Below are 20785 nucleotides of genomic sequence, written 5' to 3'. Positions count from 1 at the left end.
AATAAACAATAATTTTTTATTAATAATGAAAATGAAATACATATTTTAGAATTGACCAAAAATGAAATATAAAAATTAATAATAAATAGTTCGACTTTTGGGTTAAATCTATTAACCTTTAATGTCATAAACAAATAGTAAAAATTAATAAAATGTAAAAATACAAAAATGAATAAAATACATAAAATTTGCAAAAAAAAGCATTTAGACACATGTATAATATCATATATTTATCATATTAAACAAAAATTAAGTATGACATACCAAAATTATTTTTACATGCAAAAATACAAAAAAAAATTATAGAAAAAATTGAATACATATATAGTTCTATATTTACACTACTAATAAAAATATGAATAAGATTGTGGAACTTTTTTTGACTAAAATCAAGGTTTTATAAACTGTCCCGAATATGAAACCACTTTGGCTTCAGGTTTCCAGGTCAGTGGTTCAACTATCTCCAGTTTGAGTGGGTCAAACTAGTAAGATGTTAAATATATTGTAACTTTTTATTTTGATTGTTAGATTATGATTAGATTAAAATTTATCGTATATATACATTATTATGAGAGGGGAGTGTGAGACTTTGAAAAGGAGGCAGCTGGTTAAAGCTGAGAAGTAAGAAAAAAAGAAAGAGAAGAAGAATAAGAAGAAAGAATTGCTTTCGACGGCTATCTCCATGTTCATCATTATCGCTGCTACAACATCGTTTGCCCTCTTCTTACATCTTTCTCATCTCTCTAAACCTCTCTTAGATCCTAGATCATTTGCTTCATTGGTGTATCTCAAATTTCTAATATAAATTTGGTGTTTAATCTCTCATCTCTTGCATCATTTTTTTGATTTTTTTTTCATTGGAGTTGCAATTCTTTTGCTTTTATAAATTAAAAAGAATTACATAAATGAAAAAACTAAAATCAAAATGGAAAAATAAAAAGTCCTAACTAATTTTGGCCATTGGGAATAACTGAACAAGATTATGAGATATGAAATTTTCTTTTTACAAATTTTTATTTTAAAATAAAAAAATTTGGAATTAGTTTGAAAGCAACCCATGAACTATTAATCGGGTCGAACATTTTAATGGTGAAACCATTCGGGTTAGCGGTTCTCTAACCATTTCAACATTTTTTTATAAAAAAACAGTTCAGGGCCAAAGTAGAATCAGTGACCTGACCAATTTCCAAGCCAAATGGTTCAACCATCCAATTTGGTCCAATTTTTAAACAGTGACTAAAATACTCATTTTTGAATTTAGCCCTTATTTAATTGAAAAGTTTAAATTATAAATTGAATCATTGCTTTTCACCTTATTCAATTCCCTTTATTTAAATCTTACATTTTTTAATAAATGAACAAAAGAAAAACGATACACCAAAAAGATAAAACAATACAAAAAGAAGAGTCTAACCAAGCGGGTAGACCTATTAATGATACTTGAAACTTCACAATTTGATTTGATTATCACATATTTGGATGAGGTGTTTATGTAATCAGATTTGGATTTTGCAATCTATTGATTGATAGTAAAAAACAAAAAATAAAAAACACATAAAGTTTATAGAAAATTTTGGATATATTATTATCATAATTATCATCAGCTAGAATTGACATGTGCACACTTACTACTAATGTCAAACATTGTATCAAAATATTTGTGACCCTCAGAATTAGAGGGCTTCCCATTGCACACTTGACCTAGTCAATACCTCATCCACATCATAACCAAGATACTTTCTTACTAACAAAAATACTTCTATCAATAAGCAAGGGGGATACATTAAGATAGACAAACAACAAAATAACCAGACCCAAAAACCTTTGCTTAAAAATAGAAATACTTATGTCTCTAAGTCAGGGGGGCTAATGTAAGTACATGGAAATAGACATTGCATTATCCATGATGAGTGACCTATCATGACCCTGTACATGCAACCAATGCATAAGTAACAGTGGTGTGACAAGACATTAATGTAGCAGCACTAAGTTTCTAGCTCAAGTTGCCCCCCAAAAATATGCTTACCATCCTTTTCATATTTCATTGCAAAAGAACACCACGATGGACTGATGGAGCATTATGTCACAGCCTCCTATTGCATACTCTTGACATGTTTCCCCCATCGTAGGTTCATTGAAGCTCGTCCCCATTGCAATTCTACCCTAAACTCTACGTAAGCTTTGCTAGTTGTAGGTACATGTTGTTCACCACGGTTGCAATAGCACAGAAGGTGCTAAACCAATGTTACAAAAACACCTACGACGAGTTCACAACTTGGTACAGATTTGCGATAAGCATAGAGCCTATGCAAATTTGCGATGAACTCAAAGCCATAGCATCGACGACGAAGTTGAAGTCGCCATGGACCTGCGATGAGCTCAGAGCCATTGTGAACTTGCGATGAGCTCAAAACCATCGCAAATTGGCGACGGTCGAAGAATATAATGACTAGACCAATGTCACTGGTGACAGGACGCCCAATAGGATTAAGGGAGACACGTAAGACTAACGTTGGCATCATCCATGCCATGTTAGTATACGAGACCCACAAAAGGAAGTAGCATACTTGTATTATGAAAATTCTCGGATGAAAGGAAATCTCATCCTAGAGAGATCACATAAGACACGTAGCAAACCCTATAGAGGTGCAAGTTGGGCCTGGTGGAATACATATATACATATATGCATACATATAAATAGATACATAAATAAATAAATACATTTACGGATATATAAATGCATATATACATACATACCATATGCATACATACATATATATAAGCAAGGTTCAAAATTCTGTCACATATCGGCCGATGCGTATTGTATCAGAGCCTTCCCAATATGCCCCTATAAGGGGTGTTTCAGGTCTGCGAGTGCTTTAGAGGGTAGACCGGCCTTAAACCAGCCCCTCTGAACCAGTTTCGAAAAAAAAACACTTAAAAACAGTACCAATACGCCCTATCATCGTATCGCCCTGTATCGATATTTTGGACCTTGTATATAAGTACTTATATAAATAAACATTTACAAAAAATTTTTACGTACAAATATAAAGCTAAATCAGGTTTGGGTTGGCCAAGGCATCAACCCTAACCCAACCCAACCCAAAATTTGATCAAATTCAGACTTTTCAACTCCCAACCCTAACTCTAACTCGAACTTCAACCCGACTTTTTGGTTGGACTTGGACAAACCCAACCAAAGTTGCGGCCTTAATTCCTTACATATTTTAGGGATCGAGCTTGGGTTGAACTTGACCAAATTCGAGTCAGGCTTAGGTTGGGCTTGACTGATCTTGGGTTGGGTTTGGGCTACCCAAAGCCCAAACCTAATCCGACTTTGGGTCAGGCCCAAAATCTTTTTTCAAGCTCTGTCTTAAAATTCAGGCCCAAACCATGTAAAAGCTATGGTTGAATGAGACCGCATACTTATAAGTTATTATTCACGGGAGATGTTCCCAATATAGGGCCCACTATGCACGATTCGATCAATAGGATGCATGCATTGGTATTTTCAAGCTTTTATAGGATAAAAAATTAAAGTGGATACGGATAATATATTCCTAAGAAAGAATCTTATGCCATCTTGTTTATTCTAATTTATAAATATAATATATTTTAATTAATATTAATCTAATCAAACTTAGTGAATAATTAAGTACTTCATTATATAAAATAAAATCGCAGCACCAACTAATTACACATCAGGACCCCACAAATGAGATCTCATAGTCATAGCCCTAAATTTAGCCATTCATTTTTGGATTCTCCTGGTCAAACAACTCTAACCCACATTATTAACGGCTGAGATAATCTCGTTGACTTGATCGTGTGGATAAGAGAGAGATGTCAACGTGGGCCCATAGTACTTGCTCACCATCCATAGACTCCTTTATTTTGTTCTCACTCCATGGTGGCAGCGGTGCTTTCTGCTTTGCTTGCTTTTTTGCTTTCTGTGAAGTCTTTTGGAATTTATTCGCGCGGCAAAATTTAAGGCGGGTTACTTTCCGTTACTGGGTCTCGCTCTTTTCATTTGCAGACGAAGAAGAAATAGAAGAAAAAAGGAGGGAAGGAGGGGGAGAAACACAGAAAGAGGGGAAGATCATATGGGGCTGCTCTCTAACAGGTATTGGAAATGGAAATTCTATTCTATTTATATTTTCTGATTTTTTTATTTTTTAAATTTCTCCGAACATATTAAACAGGATTGATAGAAGGAGCCTAAAACCAGGGGATCACATTTATTCATGGAGGACAGCCTATGTCTACACACACCACGGTTCTCTCTCTCTCTCTCTCTCTCTCTCTCTCTCTCTCTCTCTTTCTCTCTCTACTTTCTTGATTTTTTTTTTCTTCCTTCTATTATTTGTTATAGAGTTTGAACATGATATCGGAAAAAGCTTGTTTTTTATATTGTTTTTTTTCTCTGAATACATGTAGTGTTCTCATGAATTTAGTAGGTTTTTAAGTAAATTCCCCTTCTTTACTAAAACAAGCTCATTTGGAATTACCTTTTAGTGATTAATGATGCAAACCTCCTTGCTTAACTCTCATTTCCTCACCTTTAATTTGGTGTTTCTATGGTAGCACAAAGTGAATAGGTTTCTAGTGTTGAGGGAGCAGCCATAAAGTTTTATGCCACCTTATACACCATAGACCTGGTTTGTCTGCAATGCAATTTTATTTGCACTGGTGCAAAACTATGGGTGTGCAAATGAGTTGAATGCAAATAATGGTATATTTTTGTTTTAAATTTCACTTTGTTTTGTTTGTTTGCTTTGTAAATGGACTACATGAAACCCAAAGCAAAGGCCAATCAAGAATTTACACTTTTTTAATTTTTACTTCCATGCACTTTTACTGATGCAAATGAAATTACAATGAAAACAAGTTAAGGCGTTGAACCTGGATTTTTCCAGTCCAGGTGTAAAGAATTGAAAGAGGCATGGGCGTAGCTAACTTGCAACTAGAATAAAATTTTACCTATAGGCACACCGATGTAAACAAATCCAGAATAAAAACACGAGAATATGGAGATTGATGTTGTTTAACCTTTCACCTACTTCTACAAGAGAGATGTCTCTCTTTTTTGCTACGAAAAAGATGAAAGATTAGTACATGATTAGATTCCTTGTGATTTACAATACAACCCGCTCTGACAATCCCTCTTTCTTCAAGAGTATTCTTCTTTCTGTCAATCTCTCACACTCATACGAAGGAACAACACCTTTGTAAGCAAACCACACTCGTTATTATACAAGGAATGTCCTCCTTAAGGATCCCACATCCACTACTAAATCTCTACCTAATCCAATGGCTGGTGTAAAATCAAAACAAATTTAAACTCGTATCATTACACTTAGACTCAATTTGAAGAGCTATAAATGCATTGTGTCGTGATATAAGCATAGTGGGGCATGAGTAAAGGTGAAGATTATGGACTGGCGCTTTGCATTTTTCCATTCCATACATCAAATTCATTGCTTTTGTATGCTTGCCTGTTTTTTTTTGATGCGCAAGACTTGTAATTGTTAGTTAAGTTGTTCTGATCAAAGCAATCTAATTAAACAACAAAAATGGGTAAGAAGGGTGGGAATGGATCATTCACAACTTGTTATGTGGTGTTGTGGATTCTATTCATCATGGGGAATAGGATTCCCTTAATGAGGTCAACCAGCTCATTCTTTCCTATAGAAGGCGGGCAAAGGAGAGTTCAGTGTAAGGTCATAGCTCAGGTCAATTGCAGTAGTTCCCAAAGTGTTTTCAGAAAAAAAAAAAAAATCCAACTAATAAAGATGAGTGGCTAGGCATATTTGGCAAATAGTTATGGATTATGTGGTGATTGAACTATAATCCTGTTTTAATCATTTGGGGTTGCTGCGTTGCAAAGGGAAAAACTTCTAGATACTTGGCAAGAAAGGATTTTAGTATTATTTTTTAATCTTTTGGAGTTGAATTGCAATTTTATTAACTGAGATATCTTAATTTTAGAGAGTTGCCTGGAAGTTTTTACAAGCTTAGATAGCACTTGGGAATTGGATTTGGAGTTGTTGTTGTGTTAGTCTAAACTTAGATAATCAAAACCTAAAGGAATTGGAACTTGGTAGGATTCCACAGCCTCCACTAATTTGGATGCTTCATTATCTTGTCCTTGGTCAGTCCCCTAGGTCTTGAATATGGTTCCATATGTGCTTAGTTTAATTAACTGACACTGTTCTTCTGTTTTTGCTGTATATCTTAGCCAGAAAACATTCTCATTTAGTTCATCCTAATGAACACAGGCATCTACATTGGGGATGATAAGGTCATCCATTTCACCCCAGGGCGAGGTCGAGAGGTGGGAAGCGGAACAATGCTGGATCTCCTACTTGTAAGCTCTGGACCAGCCCAATCTCAAATAACTTGCTCCATCTGCAACCAACAAAATCAAGGCCATGGGGTCATATCCTCTTGCCTCAACTGTTTCCTTGCCGGTGGAGTCCTATATCGTTTTGAGTACTCGGTGAATCCTGCTATCTTCCTCGCAAAAGCACGCGGTGGAACATGCACACTTGCAGCATCAGACCCAGCTGAGGTCGTGATCCATCGTGCCACCTACTTGCTCAATAATGGCTTTGGGTGCTATAGTCTCTTCAAGAACAACTGTGAGGACTTCGCCATCTACTGCAAGACTGGGCTGCTGGTTATTGAGCAAGGAACAATTGGGCAGAGCGGCCAGGCAGTGTCGATCATTGGTGGGCCGCTTGCAGCCGTGCTGTCGACGCCATTGCGCCTTGTGACGACTAATGTGTATGGGATGGCAGCAACTGCAGTTGGTGTCTACTGCGCCAGCAGGTACGCGGCTGATATTGGCATGAGGAGGGACGTGGTGAAGATAGCAGTAGAGGATCTCACAGCTAGGCTAGCAACAGGCAGGCTTCGGGTGGTTGACACAGGCGGTGCAGTGCCACCAGCTCCAGCTCCAGCTCGGTAGCGACTATTTTCTTCCTTACAAGACTATGGTGCGGTGCCTACTGCCTACCCTGTTTCGAATCTGGTGATTTGGTACTTAATACTTCGCTGCTCCCAACTCTCATTTTTCATACAGGGGGCTGGCAGCTGGCTTTATAAAACATACTATTGAATTCATCAACGATCGATCATGTTGATGGAATGAATAACTTGTGGGTTCCTTGGTACTCAACAAACAATGTTCCCTCTCCCTTGAACTTTTATAAGACAATGAGACATAATTTACTATATTAAACTTCCTCAATTGGTGGCGATGCTATACTATAACGCAGGAATTCTGAACTTTTTCTGTACGGACCTGGAGATTGGGTGAGTCGCAGTCCTTTTGTGGATTTTGGTGGTATTTGCTGTACGCTAGAACTAGTTAGTGGGATTAGTAAGAGAATGCACGAGCCCACTGGAACGTGGAAACTGGAAACTGAAACCCCCCGTCGGGACTTTCATTAGAAACAACCAGGTTTTAAAATATTGACATGCACGATACAGAATAAAAGCGATATCTGTTTTCTTTTTTAAACTTATTTTTCAGTTTGATATTATCGATGGGTTTTTGTTTGGACTTGGATGGATATTGACAGTTGAAACTTAAAACCAAGGTTCAAAGTATGTATTGGTATAGAAACCATGCATTTATATCTATCTATCTATGGATGGATATTGTTTTTTATATTTTTCTTATTAAAAAGAAGGGGAACCCAATTGAAATTTTGATCCTTCTTAAAACCATTAAAATATGCCTCGTATCTTGAGCTTTAGTGACTCTTTAATGCGCACAACACGGTGTGATACGTATCATGCTTCAAACCTTAATTAGAAGATTTATTTCATGTGAAATTGCTTAAACAGTTGAACCGCATTGAGGATGAGGGCAACGTATAATGATGGGGAGCCTTAACATTGACGTCTTTGACGAGTGCTTGTGTTTGTCAAATAGAGAAAATTCACATAAATAAGATAGATTCTCCGCAAAGCAACTCTGTAATAAGAGAAGAAATACAACACAACCAACTACTGCAAAACCATGGTTTATGGTAGATCCCGAACAAAATTGGACTGCATTTAGTGGGACTTAACACCTTCCCACATGATCAGAACAAATTAGTACCGCAAATAGTTGCAAAGCCTCTTAGACAAGCAGAACAGCATTTATACAACCATCATTCTCCGGGTTATTTGTAACTTGAGCATATTTCCCTACATGGCCATCAAGAAAAGAAATGAGCAAGGAGAAACAAACCAAGTAAAGAAAAAAATACATTCATCAAGTCATTATCAAGAAGTATTCCTCACCCCACACAACTTTTCCTGCTGGAGTAACCAGACCAAGTTCACTGACATTCACCTGTAATTCATAATGAAGAAAATTAGCTCAACAAAGATGGGCAATCAAAATGGCATTGAAGTATAAAAATGATATCCTCAAAAAAATCAAGGCTATATAATTACCTCAATAATCGTTCCCTTGGTCATAACACCCAGGGAAGTGTACATCTGACCATTGGGATTTTTCTTCACTCCAATGATTTCAAGATTGAAAGTGCATTTCAACTCGGGATGTGTCACATGGGCTTTTGTGAACCGCAATCCGGTTGGACGAATGAAACGCTCATACTTGGGGGGTTTTCTCGTAAAACCCGGTCCCACAAATGTGGCCTTCGTGACCATTCTCTTCCATTGCTTTGCTGAAATTAATTTAGAAAAAATCATTTATGCTTCTCAGGAATCATAAAGCTAACAAGAAAGAAAAAAGGTTCATTTTTTTTATGAAAAAAAATAGAAAAAAGGTTCATTATGCAATTCCAAAAATGATCTGGTTTCTTTTGTTTTGTTTTGTTTTGTTTTTCTTTGATCAATAACAGAAACTTTTTTTTATCAATATCAATAACAGAAACTTACTTAAGAAGGAACAACAATTACAGCATCCAAGAGGAAAGGTAAACTCTCTTAGCCCTCCCCAGTGTTTTAAAAGCACAAGATACAAGGCAAGGCAAAGTGTGCGGCTTTTCAAAGCAAGGTGCAAAAATACAAAAAAAAGGCAAAAAATTCAAAACATCTTGCATTAATTCAAATAACTAATGTGATGTAAAACATCTTGCATTCTTGATTCTACGAGCTGCTTTTATACCAAGCCCCCCAAGGCGAGTGAAATTAAATTTCTAGTCTTTCCACAAAAATAAATGATTTTATAATGTTAATTGTCTTTCAAGAAGATATCTTACTAGGATGAATGGATGAACATTAGCAAATAGGGGGCTCTCAGAGCTTCAGTGAGCCAGCAAAATTAAAAAATGAGCAAAAATTAAAAAGGCATATAACTAGGCACACTAGGTGCGTGCCTTTCAAAAGTGCTGCACCTAGGACCTAGGTGAGGCACATACCTTAAAATGCACCTTGTCTGAGCACCTAGGCGTGACTTCTAAATCCTTGGCCCTCCCCCAAGGATAGCAAGAGCACAAAAGATTACAAACAAGCCCAATAGATTGAACCCTTCCTATCCCCTGTTTGACTAAGACATCCTCCACAAAGGAGTTAGCACTCCTTTTGACCCACTGAAATCTCACTTCCATGCCTCTGCAAAACCATTTGAATTTCTTCCTTTCATTAGAAAATTCCCTTGTCCATTCTCTTCTTTTTCTAATCAGTCGATAGCTAACTTGAATCACCAGCAATGATTAATTTGTGAATATTTAATTCTCGTGCACTTTTTAAACCTTCCAAAGCAGCCAAAATTTTAGCTCTAAGAGAATCTCCTACACCAATTGACTCAGAGAATAGATCCAAGACCTGTCCTTCCTCGTTCCTGAATACACCTGCAATACCTGAAGGCCCGGTGTTGCCTTCACTTCTTCCATCAAAGTTTAATTTTATGAACCCTTCCGCTGGTGGAGGCCACATTGGATTAGTGACAGCTTTCCTTGGTGCTGATTTGGCCACTTCCAGTTATTAAGCAGCAACCCTGTTGGAATATACTCAACATTTTCAAGGATTTCACCCACTGAATCACTCTAGTTGTGACAACCTCCACATTGCACTTATACTCCTTATCAAGGAAAATCCTTTGATTCCTTTCTTCCCACTATCCGGCAACAAGCAGCTCTGATGCAGCTCCAAAGAGCTTTACCTCTCCTCCTTTTCATCCCACTAACAACCAAGAAGACAAAAAATCTTAGTAAGTCCAGGGGAGGAGTCCACCTACAACCAAACAAAGGAACAAAGCAATTCCAAATAGAAAGAACAAACGGACAAGAAAATAACAAGTGGTGACAGTTCTCACCATTGGCCTTGCGCAGAATGCACCAATTAGGAGACAAACACCAAGATGGTCTTTTTCTTTGAAGTAAAGCACAAGTATTGAACTATTGATCTTCCCCAGAAAAGCTTCCCAACAGAAGGCCTCGATTCTTGGAGGAATTGGCTTTCCCCGCACTTCAACAGGAAAAGGCAACCCGAGATTTGATAGAAGGTTGGGTCAAGGCTCTAAAGAAAGAGGCACAAGAAAAAGATCCAGAGGGAACTAGAGCCCACACTCTACTATCCAGTTTAGTAGGGTCCAAGAAAACTCCTTGTAGAAGGTGGAGCAAACCCAAAACAGTGTCCAATTCTGAATCTCTAAGACCTCTCCTAAGCCCAAATCCCAATCAAACCCTGATGCTGAGTCAGAAGGAATCAAGAAATAAGAAACTGGCTCATCCTTAAAATTTGAAATAGAGAAAAGAGAAGGAAACTGAACTTTTAATGGTGACTTGCCCACCCAAACATGTTCCCAAAATTTAACAAGGTCCCCTGAGCATAAATTGTACCTGATGAAGGATAGGAAAAGAGGTAGAACAGCATGTATAGACCACCTCCAAGGAGAAGAATGTTGTGGAAGGCAATGGGGATGCGAAATGCAGTGGTATTTGGGATCCAAATACCACTGATCAAAAACAAATTTGTAGCCCAAACCAGCACTCCAACATCCCAACCTTCAGCCGACAACCCATGAATGCTAAGAATCATCTTAACCCACAATTTATCCTTGTCCAATGGCAGCCTCCACAACCACTTCCCCAGGATCTAGTCTTCTTCCTACACCCACTGGGGTTTTAAAAACAGATAGGAAATACACAGGAAAATCTCTTGCATCTGCTCTAGTGATTAACTTCCCAAGCACCTCTGCAACAAGGGTAAAACAAGAAGGGGGTCACCTTGTCTGATTTCTCTGATGGCAGGAAAGTGATCCACTACTGTTCCATTCACCAAGACTGAATAATGGCAAGTCTTTAGACAACCCTTAATCCATTTACAAATCCACCAACTCATACGCCTTTTCCACATCAAGCTTGCATACTACGCCTTTTTTTCCATTTCTAAAACCCTCCAAGCTTTCATTGGCAATAAGAATCTGATTGATGATTTGTCTATTCCCTACAAACACCCCTTGATTAAGAGCAATTATAAGGAAGCACTATTCTCCAAACCCAAGAATGATTTGGTTCAAGAACGCAAACATGTGTCCTTAAGATGCAACTAATACTGTTTAGTTCATCACTTTTGCAATCATATGTCATTTGATGAAAACACAATTTACTCCATCCATCTAAAATGCTTATTTTGCAGTGTCCCACAAAGAACTAGGACTGAGCTACTCAAGCAGGGATGAAAGGCTTGAGAAACACCAAGACTGATGCTAATATGGTTTCTTTTTGAGTGCCAATTTCGTATTCTATAGTTCTGTAAATACACTCTTGGGGGTGTATGGGGGCATATCACAAAGTGGAAGATGGAAATGCAGGGACTAGACGAAATAGTAGAGAAACATAAAATGTCAGTGAAAATGAGAATTAAAGATAATGATATGGAATCAGTAATAACAAATATATATGGATAAATTTCTTATAAAGAAAGGAGAGATCTCTGAGATGAGCTTATCTGATATTAGGGGGCTGTGAGAGAATGAGATGAGAGGGTCCTTGGTGTTTAGGGGAAACTTTAATGTGATAAAGTTAGGGGAAGACACAAACAATAGGAGTCAAGGTATCACAATTAGCCTGAGAAATTTTAATTGTTTCATTAAGTGAGAACTAGTTGACCCTCTTCTCCTTCAAGCTTCCTATACGTGGACCAATTTTCAAACTATACATACATTTAATGAGTTTGTTTCCTCTTCAAGGCAACTAGTGAAACCAACAATCATTTGTTAATCTCATGTTAAACAGTTACATGCATTTGAGAGCATTTCTTTCTTTTAATTGAGTCTAGATGGTCACCCCTCATGTTTTGGCCAGTGTTTTAAAACACAGAGATGTAACAACAGGTGTCCCACTACCTGGAGGCGTCAAACAGTTCAGAACGTAGAAGGCTAAGCATCCTTAAGAGGAGGAGGTGCAGGGGCAGAGCTCCAGCCCAAACTTCCTTCCTCTTCCCTTTCCTTTGCTTTTCTTTCTTTTATCTTTTTTTTTTCTTCTCTTTCTTTCTTTCTTTCTTTCCCTTCCCTTGCTTTTTTCCTTTCCTTTTATATTTCTATCTTTTTGTATGAGGTGCACGCCTCTAGCACACCTCATGCAAAAGGCATATAAGGCACATGCCTCATGCACCTGAAACATAAGCCTTAGAGGCATTAATGCCTCTAGCATACACCTCAGGGCATTTTGGGGGCGCCTCACCTGGAGGCATATGCCTCCCATGCCTTTTAAAGCATTTGATTATGAAAGGTTGAACCTCAGGCATGCCTAGGCACACAAGTGAGGCACATTTCAAGGTCAGCCCAATTGTATACTGTTACAAGCTAAGTGGCTGGGCCAGAAGCTTTGCCGATGGACACCCAACCAACCCTCTTGAGGTAAGCCCAAACAAGTTGATGTTACCATGCCAGGGGTCCTAAATTCTTGGAACGTATATAAAGAAATTGGTTTTGTAATTTTAGTTGTAGTTCTTTATTTTTTAGGATTAGGAATCAAATGTTGATGAAGAATGTCTTGCATTAAGAAGGATGAGAGAAAACAATTTATCAAAAAAAAAAAAGGAATGAGAGAACAACATGAGCAACACAGAGTAAAAGGAGCCCCACTCAAGTGTTGCTTGTAGCAGAGAAATGATTTGCATTATCATATGACAAGGAACTCCTAGAGAGTTCAATAGATTGAAGAAGCATTTGAATATGAAAAAAAAAAAACAGCATCATTAAATAAATTTACAATTTAGCAGAAAATTGGCTATGTATATTTGATGCTCTTTTAATAAAATCTTCAGTTATCTCTTCAGAAGAAAAAGACGAAATTAGCAGAGAAGACATTAATCACTTACTTTTTCTTTTACCGGACCTGATTACTCTAAACATCTCATCTTCAGCAACAGGTCTCACCTGAAGGAGAAAGAATTACACTGTCACTGAAATACGCATTTCACAGCAGAGGGAAATATAGGAAAAGTAAAATCTTAAACACACTTTAGGAATAACACAAGACCAAAGCTGCATCTCATGGAGTGACAGTGAATCCACTAGCATAGGAGCCTTGACACTTATTTGTGAGCCAATTACTCATTTATGGCATATAGAGTTATAGCCACGTTTGATTTCACATTTTTGTCAAGTTGCTGCTCTTGAATCTTGATAAAAAAACAAGTAATGCAGTTTTTGTTTTTTAGCAGAATTTTGTCATTAATCTATAAATTAGTACCTTGTGTTTCAAATGTTATTGAACATCAAAATAAAATTTCAGTTGATGTTATAGACAACCCCCTTTTTCAATGAATAGCCAACCCCAAATATTTGGGATTAATGCTGAGTTAAGTTGACGCATAAATGAACTTTTTCCATCAAACAATTCTGCAGTTTGTATTACATTATTTGCTAAGAACCATTAGTAAGCAGGAAGAATTACAGGGAACCTTCTAAAATAATAAAATCTAAATAAAGTTACCTTGGGTAGAGGAACCTCCCATTTACCAGCTTTCTCTTTCCTTTTCTGCTTGATAGTGTTGCTAAGAACCTGCATAAAGAACAAGTTTAGTTCACCTGAAAGTCTGCAGCAAGAGTGGTTATGTACCATCAATAATCACCAAAGCACAAAACAATAGCATGAAATACCAGTCAAACAGAACTACGAAGAACAAACCTTTGCTCTTGTTGTTGTTTCACGATCCAACAGATAAGCAGGAACAGCTCCTTCATGAACCTCATCATCAACCTTGCGTCTAGTTGATGATTCCTCATGCATAGCCAGTCTGTTGAGACAGCAAAAGAAAAGATAAGACAGAAAAATTTTTGCACACAAATTGAAGGAGAAAAATAACTGTGAACAGATAAGTGTATAGGATTGACAAACAATACTTGGCTCCAAAAGTAAAAATAATAACAAAAACAATAATAATAATAAATAATAAAAATTGTGGGAAGCCGTTTGATAACAAACAATGTAAGAAAGCCAAATAAAAGGGGCAAACCACTCTTGGATTTACAAGTTTGGAGAAGACTACACCAAATGAATGGGTGATGAATTTTAATGAGATGTGGGCCAAGCGGTTACATGGAAAGAAATGAGATGTGGGAAGAACTAGGTGCCATTAGAGGGTTATGGGAGGGGCTTTGTGTATTGGGAATGAATTCTATTGTGATTAAATTCACAAAGGAGACTAATAATCCTACGCAAAGGATAACAACTAGCATGAGGAAATTCAACAATTTTATCAATCATTTTGGGATGAAAGATGTGCCCCTCCATCATAGTGTCACTCGGTCCAACCTCCAACTCAACCCAATTTGCTCTAGGCTCAATAGATTCTTTTTTCAATGGATCGGGAGGAACATTGAGGTGGTTTAGTATCGAAGGACTCTACCAAAGGTAACTTCTGATCAATGGACAATCACACTCTATAAAGAGTTGAGAGGATCAAGCCCTGCGCATTTTAGGTTCAAAAAAATGTGGCTTTGCCACCCTAGTTTTATCCAAAAAGTCAAAGAATGGTGAGAGGAAAGCAAACCAATGATGAAATGGAAAGAAATGTTGTTCCATCAGAAATTACAATTGTTGAAGACAAGAATCAAGGAGTGAAATAAAGATTGTTTTGGATGATTAGAAGAAAGGAAACGGGTCTTTGACGAAATTGAAGGCCTGTATGAGAAAGAATCTTCAGGTACCTTTGAGGAGGGAGATAGAGAATTAAGGTGGTCGCTAAAGATGTAGTTGGAGGATATTTTGATCAGGAAGAGATCAGTTGGAGGCAAAAATCAAGGAGTAAGTGGATTAAAGAGGGAGACAAGAACACAAAATACTTTCATGCCTTGGCTAATGGCAGAAAGAAGAACTTGGTGTCCGATTTGGAAATAGATGGTGAGGTAATTACCCAACCTAGGGAGATTGCTAAGGTCTTTGTGGAACATTTTAAATCAATCTTTAAAAGGCCTCTAGGCAAAAGTTTTGGGCTTGAAGGTTTGGACTGGCTTTGTCTCTCTGAGGATTCTAAAGTCTGGCTAGAAAGGACCTTTTGAAAAGGAAGAAATCAAGGAAGTTGTGTCCTTAATGGATAGGTCCAAAGCGCCAGGGTTGGATGGTTTCACCATGGCATTCTATTAGGACTGTTGGGGTATTATTGAGGGTGATTTGTTGGAGGTATTTAAGGAGTTCTTTGAAAGGGGAATTATTAATCCTAGACTGAAGGACACTTTTCTTGCCTTGATCCCAAAAAAAGGTGGAGCTAATCACCCCAAGCATTTCAGACAAATAAACCTGGTGAACAGCCTTTACAAGATAATTGGTAAAGTCTTGTCTTTAAGAATCCGGTGAGTACTTCCTTCCTTAGTCCCTACAAATTAGGGAGCTTTTGTGCAAGACAAACAAATTCTAGAACAAGGAATTGATTGCCAAGGCAATCCGGGAGAGGTTTTATTAAACTGATTCGTTGGCTGCTGCACATGGAATTCAGATTGCCAACCAACTTGGGATAGAGAAATTACTGATTGAAGGGGAGTCTAAGGTGATTGTTTGTTGGCTGTCCTGATTCAGTTACTTGGAGATATAGGGATCTTATGAAAAAAAAATGCATGGTCAACAAGACACATGCTGATTAGAGTCCAATGGGCGGGTAGATCGGCAAATGCTTTTGTTGACTTTCTTGCCAAACAAGGGGTATCTAGGGAAGAGCTATTTTGGGCAAGTTTGTAATTTTTCTCACTTTTTTCTTGTATCAATGTAACGCCTAGGAGAGGTTGCACCTCATGCCTCTCCAAGGGATGCTTGTAACAGCTTATCTTGTTGTTTAATGAAATTATCTTTCAATTATCAAAAAATGAGTGTGGAAGAATGAAGAGATCAAGGAAAAGTGATGTAATATGAAAGTTGGATATGGAGAAAGCCTATGACTTGGTTGATTGGCAGTTTCTAATTGAGGTGTTAAGACAATATGGGTTTGGAGAAAGGTGGTGCAAATGGATTTGGGAATGTTTAAGGACTTGTCACTACTTGGTGATAGTAAATGGCACAATTGAGGATTTCTTCTCTACCAGGCATGAAATTAGACAAGGAGATCCCCTTTCCTTTTCTGTTCACAGTAGTCGCAGATTTTTTAAGTAGACTCATCTTAAAAGCTGATTTGAGGTGTCTAGTGCAGGGATAGAGATTGGGGAGAGATTGTGTGCCAATTACTCATTTACAATTTGCAAATGCCCTTCGAGTGTCATCTAATTTTCTTTATCAACCATCCAAACATTGACAAAAAAATTAACAGTTTCAAATCCTTGCCTCTTCTATTTAAGAAAGTTGGGGTCACTAGAATGCCCACTCAAACGTGACCCCAACTTTTTTGAATGGAAGATGCAAGGATTTGAGATTTGAAGGACATTTGTGTCTTTTTCAAATGTCACTTAATGGCAGGTTAACATCTGATTAACGGTAGGTACTGGATTGTCACGTTTTGAAAGTTCAGGTAGTGAATTGTCGCATTTTAAAGTTCGGGGACCAAAGTGGCACTAGGCCCAAAGTACAGGGTACTAAAATCGGGAATTTTCCCTAAAGTTAACTTTGAAAAGAATTGCATAGTTGGGATAAATATGGAAGATGGGGAGATTAAAGAGTGTGTTGACATCTTAAGGTGCAATGTTGCCCAATGCCGTTGACTTACTTAGGATTACCTCTAGGAGCTAATCCAAAAGAAGCATTGTTCTAGAATCTAGTAGTATAAAGATTTTCTAAAGGACTGGCCAGTTGGAAGAAAGGGTACCTTTCTCCAGGGTGGAAGAACAACGTTAATCAATTTGACCCTTTCCAACCTATTGGATTATTATTTGTCCATCTTCAAGATCCCGGTAGGTGTAAGCAGAAGGCTAGAGAAGTTAATTAGGGGCATTTTATGGGAAACAGGGGAAAGGAAGAAGGACCATAGGATTAGTTAGGAGGTGATGAGTAGAGAAAAAAGATGAAAGAGGTTTGGGAATAGGTAATATACCTAGGAGGAACACAGCTCTATTGGGGGAAATGGCTCTGGAGAGTGCTTCAAGACAAGGATAAATTGTGGGCATAGGTGATAATGAGCATTCATGGGCTTTTGGACAATGGTTGGGAATGTTGGAACTTTGACTAGGGAAAATCATGCTTCTCCTTGGAAAGTCATCAATGTGGTACTACCACTCTTTACTCCTTTTATTAGATACAATCTTTGTAGTGGTAACAAGATCAAATTTTGGGAACATATTTGGTTGGAATCCACCTCATTGAAGGAACAGTTGCCATCATTATTTGCACTTCCTTGTTCCAAAAAATGAGGACCATTTCTAAATTCCCGGCTCCTTCAAACTCAAAAAAAAATGGCTTCAATTGGGATTTGGGCTTTCAAAGGGGTATAAGAGATACTTTACTCCAAAATATGCTCACCTTACTCCAATGATTGGAAGAAGTATTCTTTCATCCCTCTAAGCCAGATAATCGAATTTAGACTTGCACCCCTTCAGGCTCCTCTTGTTCCTCCTTCAAAGCTTTGCCCCAACCTTCCTCTAGCTTTTTGCTTCTTTTTCCAAATAAGGAGGTATGGTGTAAGCCTATCCCCCCTAGAATTGGTGCTTTTTATTGGGAAGTTGTTCATGAAAAGATTAATACTTGTAACTTAAGCCAAAGAAAATGACCAAATTGGTGATTATCCCCTCATTGGTGTATTTTGTGCAAGGCTAATGGTGAAGCTGCTACCACTTACTTATCTCTTGTTCGTTCACTACTTTTATTTGGGAATAGTCTCTTTCCTTGTTTTGGTGAAGGTGGACTGTGGATCCCTCCAGCAGAAGTTCAAAGCTTAATTGCTCCCTCTTTCTTTCTATGGCTAAAGAAAAGGAGAAGAATCATGCGGAGATGCTTAAGAACGGCAGATTTGTTGACAATTTGGGAAGAAAGGGACTCTAGAATCTTTCTAGAGGAGAAAAGAAAGGAAGATGTGTTGGAAATAATCATAATCAGTGTGGTACATTGGCTGAAGTCCTTGGACACATTTTCCTCTTTAGAAAGTGGAAGTGGCTGAATCCTGCTCAACTAAGTCCATCTAATTACCATTGGTCCCCTCTGGAAAGAGGGTTCGTTGAACTTAATTCTGATGGCAGCAGCATGGGAAATCCATGTACTTCTGGTATTGGACTATTGGTGGGCTTTTCAGAGATGAGAAGAGCAAGATTTTAGCTTTGTTCTCAGGACCAGCCAGAGAAGGGGACTCTCTTAGAGAAGAAGTGTCAGCTCTGTTGGAGGGTGTTCAAAGAGCAAAAGATCTGAACATTAGGAAGCTGGTCATTGAGACCGATTCCAAACTGGTAGTCAGCTGGTTACAAGGAGTGGATCAGTGGATTCAAAGTTTTGGATATACAGTAATGAAAAGAAGAAACTCAGGTGGAGGGAGATGGAAATTTACTTCAATTGGGTTAAACATTGTGCTAGCTCGTTAGCTGATGTTTTAGCCAAACAAGGGGTGGGGGAGAGAATCTATATTCTGGGCACTCTTGTAATTAAGGGGGATAGTTGGAGGAGAGATAAGATCTTTTATCTCTCATTGACTGACATTTACTTCTGTATTCCTTATTTTGTACACTTATTTCTATTTCTTTAATGAAATGAAATTATGCTGTTACTGATAAAAAAATAACAATGACGCTACTTAAACGATGTCAGCCAAAGAAAGGCTTCCCAATGATCATCAAACCACAGAAATTCAGGCTGAAAAAAGAAAAAGAGAGGACACAAGCCCTGTATTAGGGTTCACCTATGGTCTCAAATATGGAATTATGACCTGGATTGAATCCCAATTTCATTAGGGTTAAGGGCAGCTTTGTGGAGGGCTACACAATTGGCCTAGAAAAATAAATAAATAAATATGAAAAAATAAAACAGATATACCTAAGGTATGAAAACATGGCATTGCTCGAGTATTTAAAAAATTAAGTAAAGGGTTTAAGGAAAACCTAAATGATAATGGTAATGAACTAAAAAAAAAATAACTTAAATGATAACGATGATAACAGCATTTAACAAAAACAAATGATAATGTTAACAAGCAAATAAAGGACTTGAATGCTAAAACACTTGCAAACACCTTCAGTCCAATAACTTCAAAAACTATTAGTGAAGTTTGCCCTTTCTGGAAATAGTCCAAATCCAAGTTAAAATGAACTCAAAACTCAACGTAATTGTGTTAGAGAATCCAAAAGCCTATTTCTCAGTTCCCTCTTTCACTTGCTATATCGATTACCCACTGAAAAATCTAAAGCCAGTGAAGCTTCTAAAATCCTACGTCCTTTAATCCTTTTTTGTCCCAAACATCAAATTCCTTCCTAGAATACATAATAAGCAGGTAAGAACAACAACTTTCAGAATCAAGTAAATAATTTACATAAAAATGAACAACATTTGCTTTATGGAGCTCGGGAAATGAAAGTAAACTCACGTTTTCTTCATCAACGCCTTCTCAGCATACCGTTTCTTGGCAAACATCTTACCCTTAATACCCAACGCCTGTTACCGGGAAACAAAAGAAAATTGAATAGGAAACAGCATGAGACTTGAAATACCCAAACAATACAAAAATAAAAACCAGTTGCAGGGAAAGTAGAGTGCGACGGGAAATCTACCTTCTGAGCGAAAGCCGAACGCTTGTGGACTTCACGAGCCTCCTTCTTTCGCTTCCTCTCAAAGTGATCATGGCGGTAGCCATGTCGCTTGCGGTGAAGCTCGATATAATCTCCTTGCGGCTAAAAACCGGAAGGAACAAGAACTAGTGAATAGACAGAGAAGAAAATACGAGCACAAGCTAAAGCAGAAACTAACAAGATTTTGGAAAACAATAAAAAGAAAACCCTAGAATTCCACAGAAATTAGAAAAAGTACCATGGCGAAGGAGATGGAGTCTCCTCAGAAGGAAGACGGGGGTTTGCTTTGTTGCAGGGTTTTTGCTCCGAGCTGGAAGAAAAAGGGTTTTTCGTCAACGATAGCTATAGGTTTTGAAGGGGGAGCGCGGAAGAAGCCCAGCCCTAACTCAACTTCGCACCTATATTTTGGGGCATTTTGGCCCAGGCCAAGACGGTGGCCGTGCCGGTTCAAACCGATCCACCGCTATTCCGCCTAGGGGTGGCAACCGGCAAATTGGTGGGTTGGGTTGGGTTGGGTGTGGTGGGTTGAGTACCAACGCACGCATATTTACCCGCTAACCCATTTGCCACCCATATTAGTGGGTCAAGATTCGACACAATCAAATAGAATTCGGATAATTTGAATTGGATATTCGGTCGAATTCAACTATTAATTTCTTACCGATTAAATTATTGAATCGA

At 37.9% G+C, this 20785-nt stretch overlaps 2 protein-coding genes across 2 annotated transcripts; one reads left to right on the top strand and one right to left on the bottom strand.

Annotated features, from left to right (window-relative positions):
- Nucleotides 1-3969: 3969 nt before the first annotated feature.
- On the top strand, nucleotides 3970-7255 carry LOC104601398 (NC domain-containing protein-like protein). Its single transcript, XM_010264701.3, has 3 exons — nucleotides 3970-4126; nucleotides 4206-4279; nucleotides 6282-7255. Exons 1-3 carry the CDS (start codon nucleotides 4107-4109, stop codon nucleotides 6971-6973), a joined length of 786 nt encoding a protein of 261 aa, XP_010263003.1. The 5' UTR covers nucleotides 3970-4106; the 3' UTR covers nucleotides 6974-7255.
- Nucleotides 7256-7928: 673 nt separating this feature from the next.
- Nucleotides 7929-20486, bottom strand: LOC104601397 (Ribosomal protein S8e family protein). Its single transcript, XM_010264700.3, has 9 exons — nucleotides 20343-20486; nucleotides 20087-20206; nucleotides 19903-19970; nucleotides 14109-14217; nucleotides 13914-13982; nucleotides 13297-13354; nucleotides 8458-8693; nucleotides 8302-8353; nucleotides 7929-8205 (listed from the first exon to the last, which is right to left on the bottom strand). Exons 1-9 carry the CDS (start codon nucleotides 20343-20345, stop codon nucleotides 8138-8140), a joined length of 783 nt encoding a protein of 260 aa, XP_010263002.1. The 5' UTR covers nucleotides 20346-20486; the 3' UTR covers nucleotides 7929-8137.
- Between the last annotated feature and the right edge of the window lie 299 nt (nucleotides 20487-20785).

Source organism: Nelumbo nucifera, chromosome 2 (assembly GCF_055504915.1).
Source record: "Nelumbo nucifera cultivar China Antique chromosome 2, China Antique-T2T, whole genome shotgun sequence".
NCBI classification, from domain to species: Eukaryota; Viridiplantae; Streptophyta; class Magnoliopsida; order Proteales; family Nelumbonaceae; genus Nelumbo; species Nelumbo nucifera.
The sequence above is the reverse complement of the archived record's forward strand: the minus strand, read 5'-3'. Positions and strand labels throughout refer to the sequence as shown.

Coding starts and splice junctions, on each gene's coding strand:
- LOC104601398 (XM_010264701.3), top strand. CDS start 4,107: ATGGGGCTGCTCTCTAACAG. Junction 4,127..4,205: donor ATGGGGCTGCTCTCTAACAG/GTATTGGAAATG, acceptor CATATTAAACAG/GATTGATAGAAGGAGCCTAA. Junction 4,280..6,281: donor CTATGTCTACACACACCACG/GTTCTCTCTCTC, acceptor TAATGAACACAG/GCATCTACATTGGGGATGAT.
- LOC104601397 (XM_010264700.3), bottom strand. Junction 8,354..8,457: donor CCAAGGGAACGATTATTGAG/GTAATTATATAG, acceptor TATGAATTACAG/GTGAATGTCAGTGAACTTGG. Junction 8,206..8,301: donor AGCAGGAAAAGTTGTGTGGG/GTGAGGAATACT, acceptor ATGGCCATGTAG/GGAAATATGCTCAAGTTACA.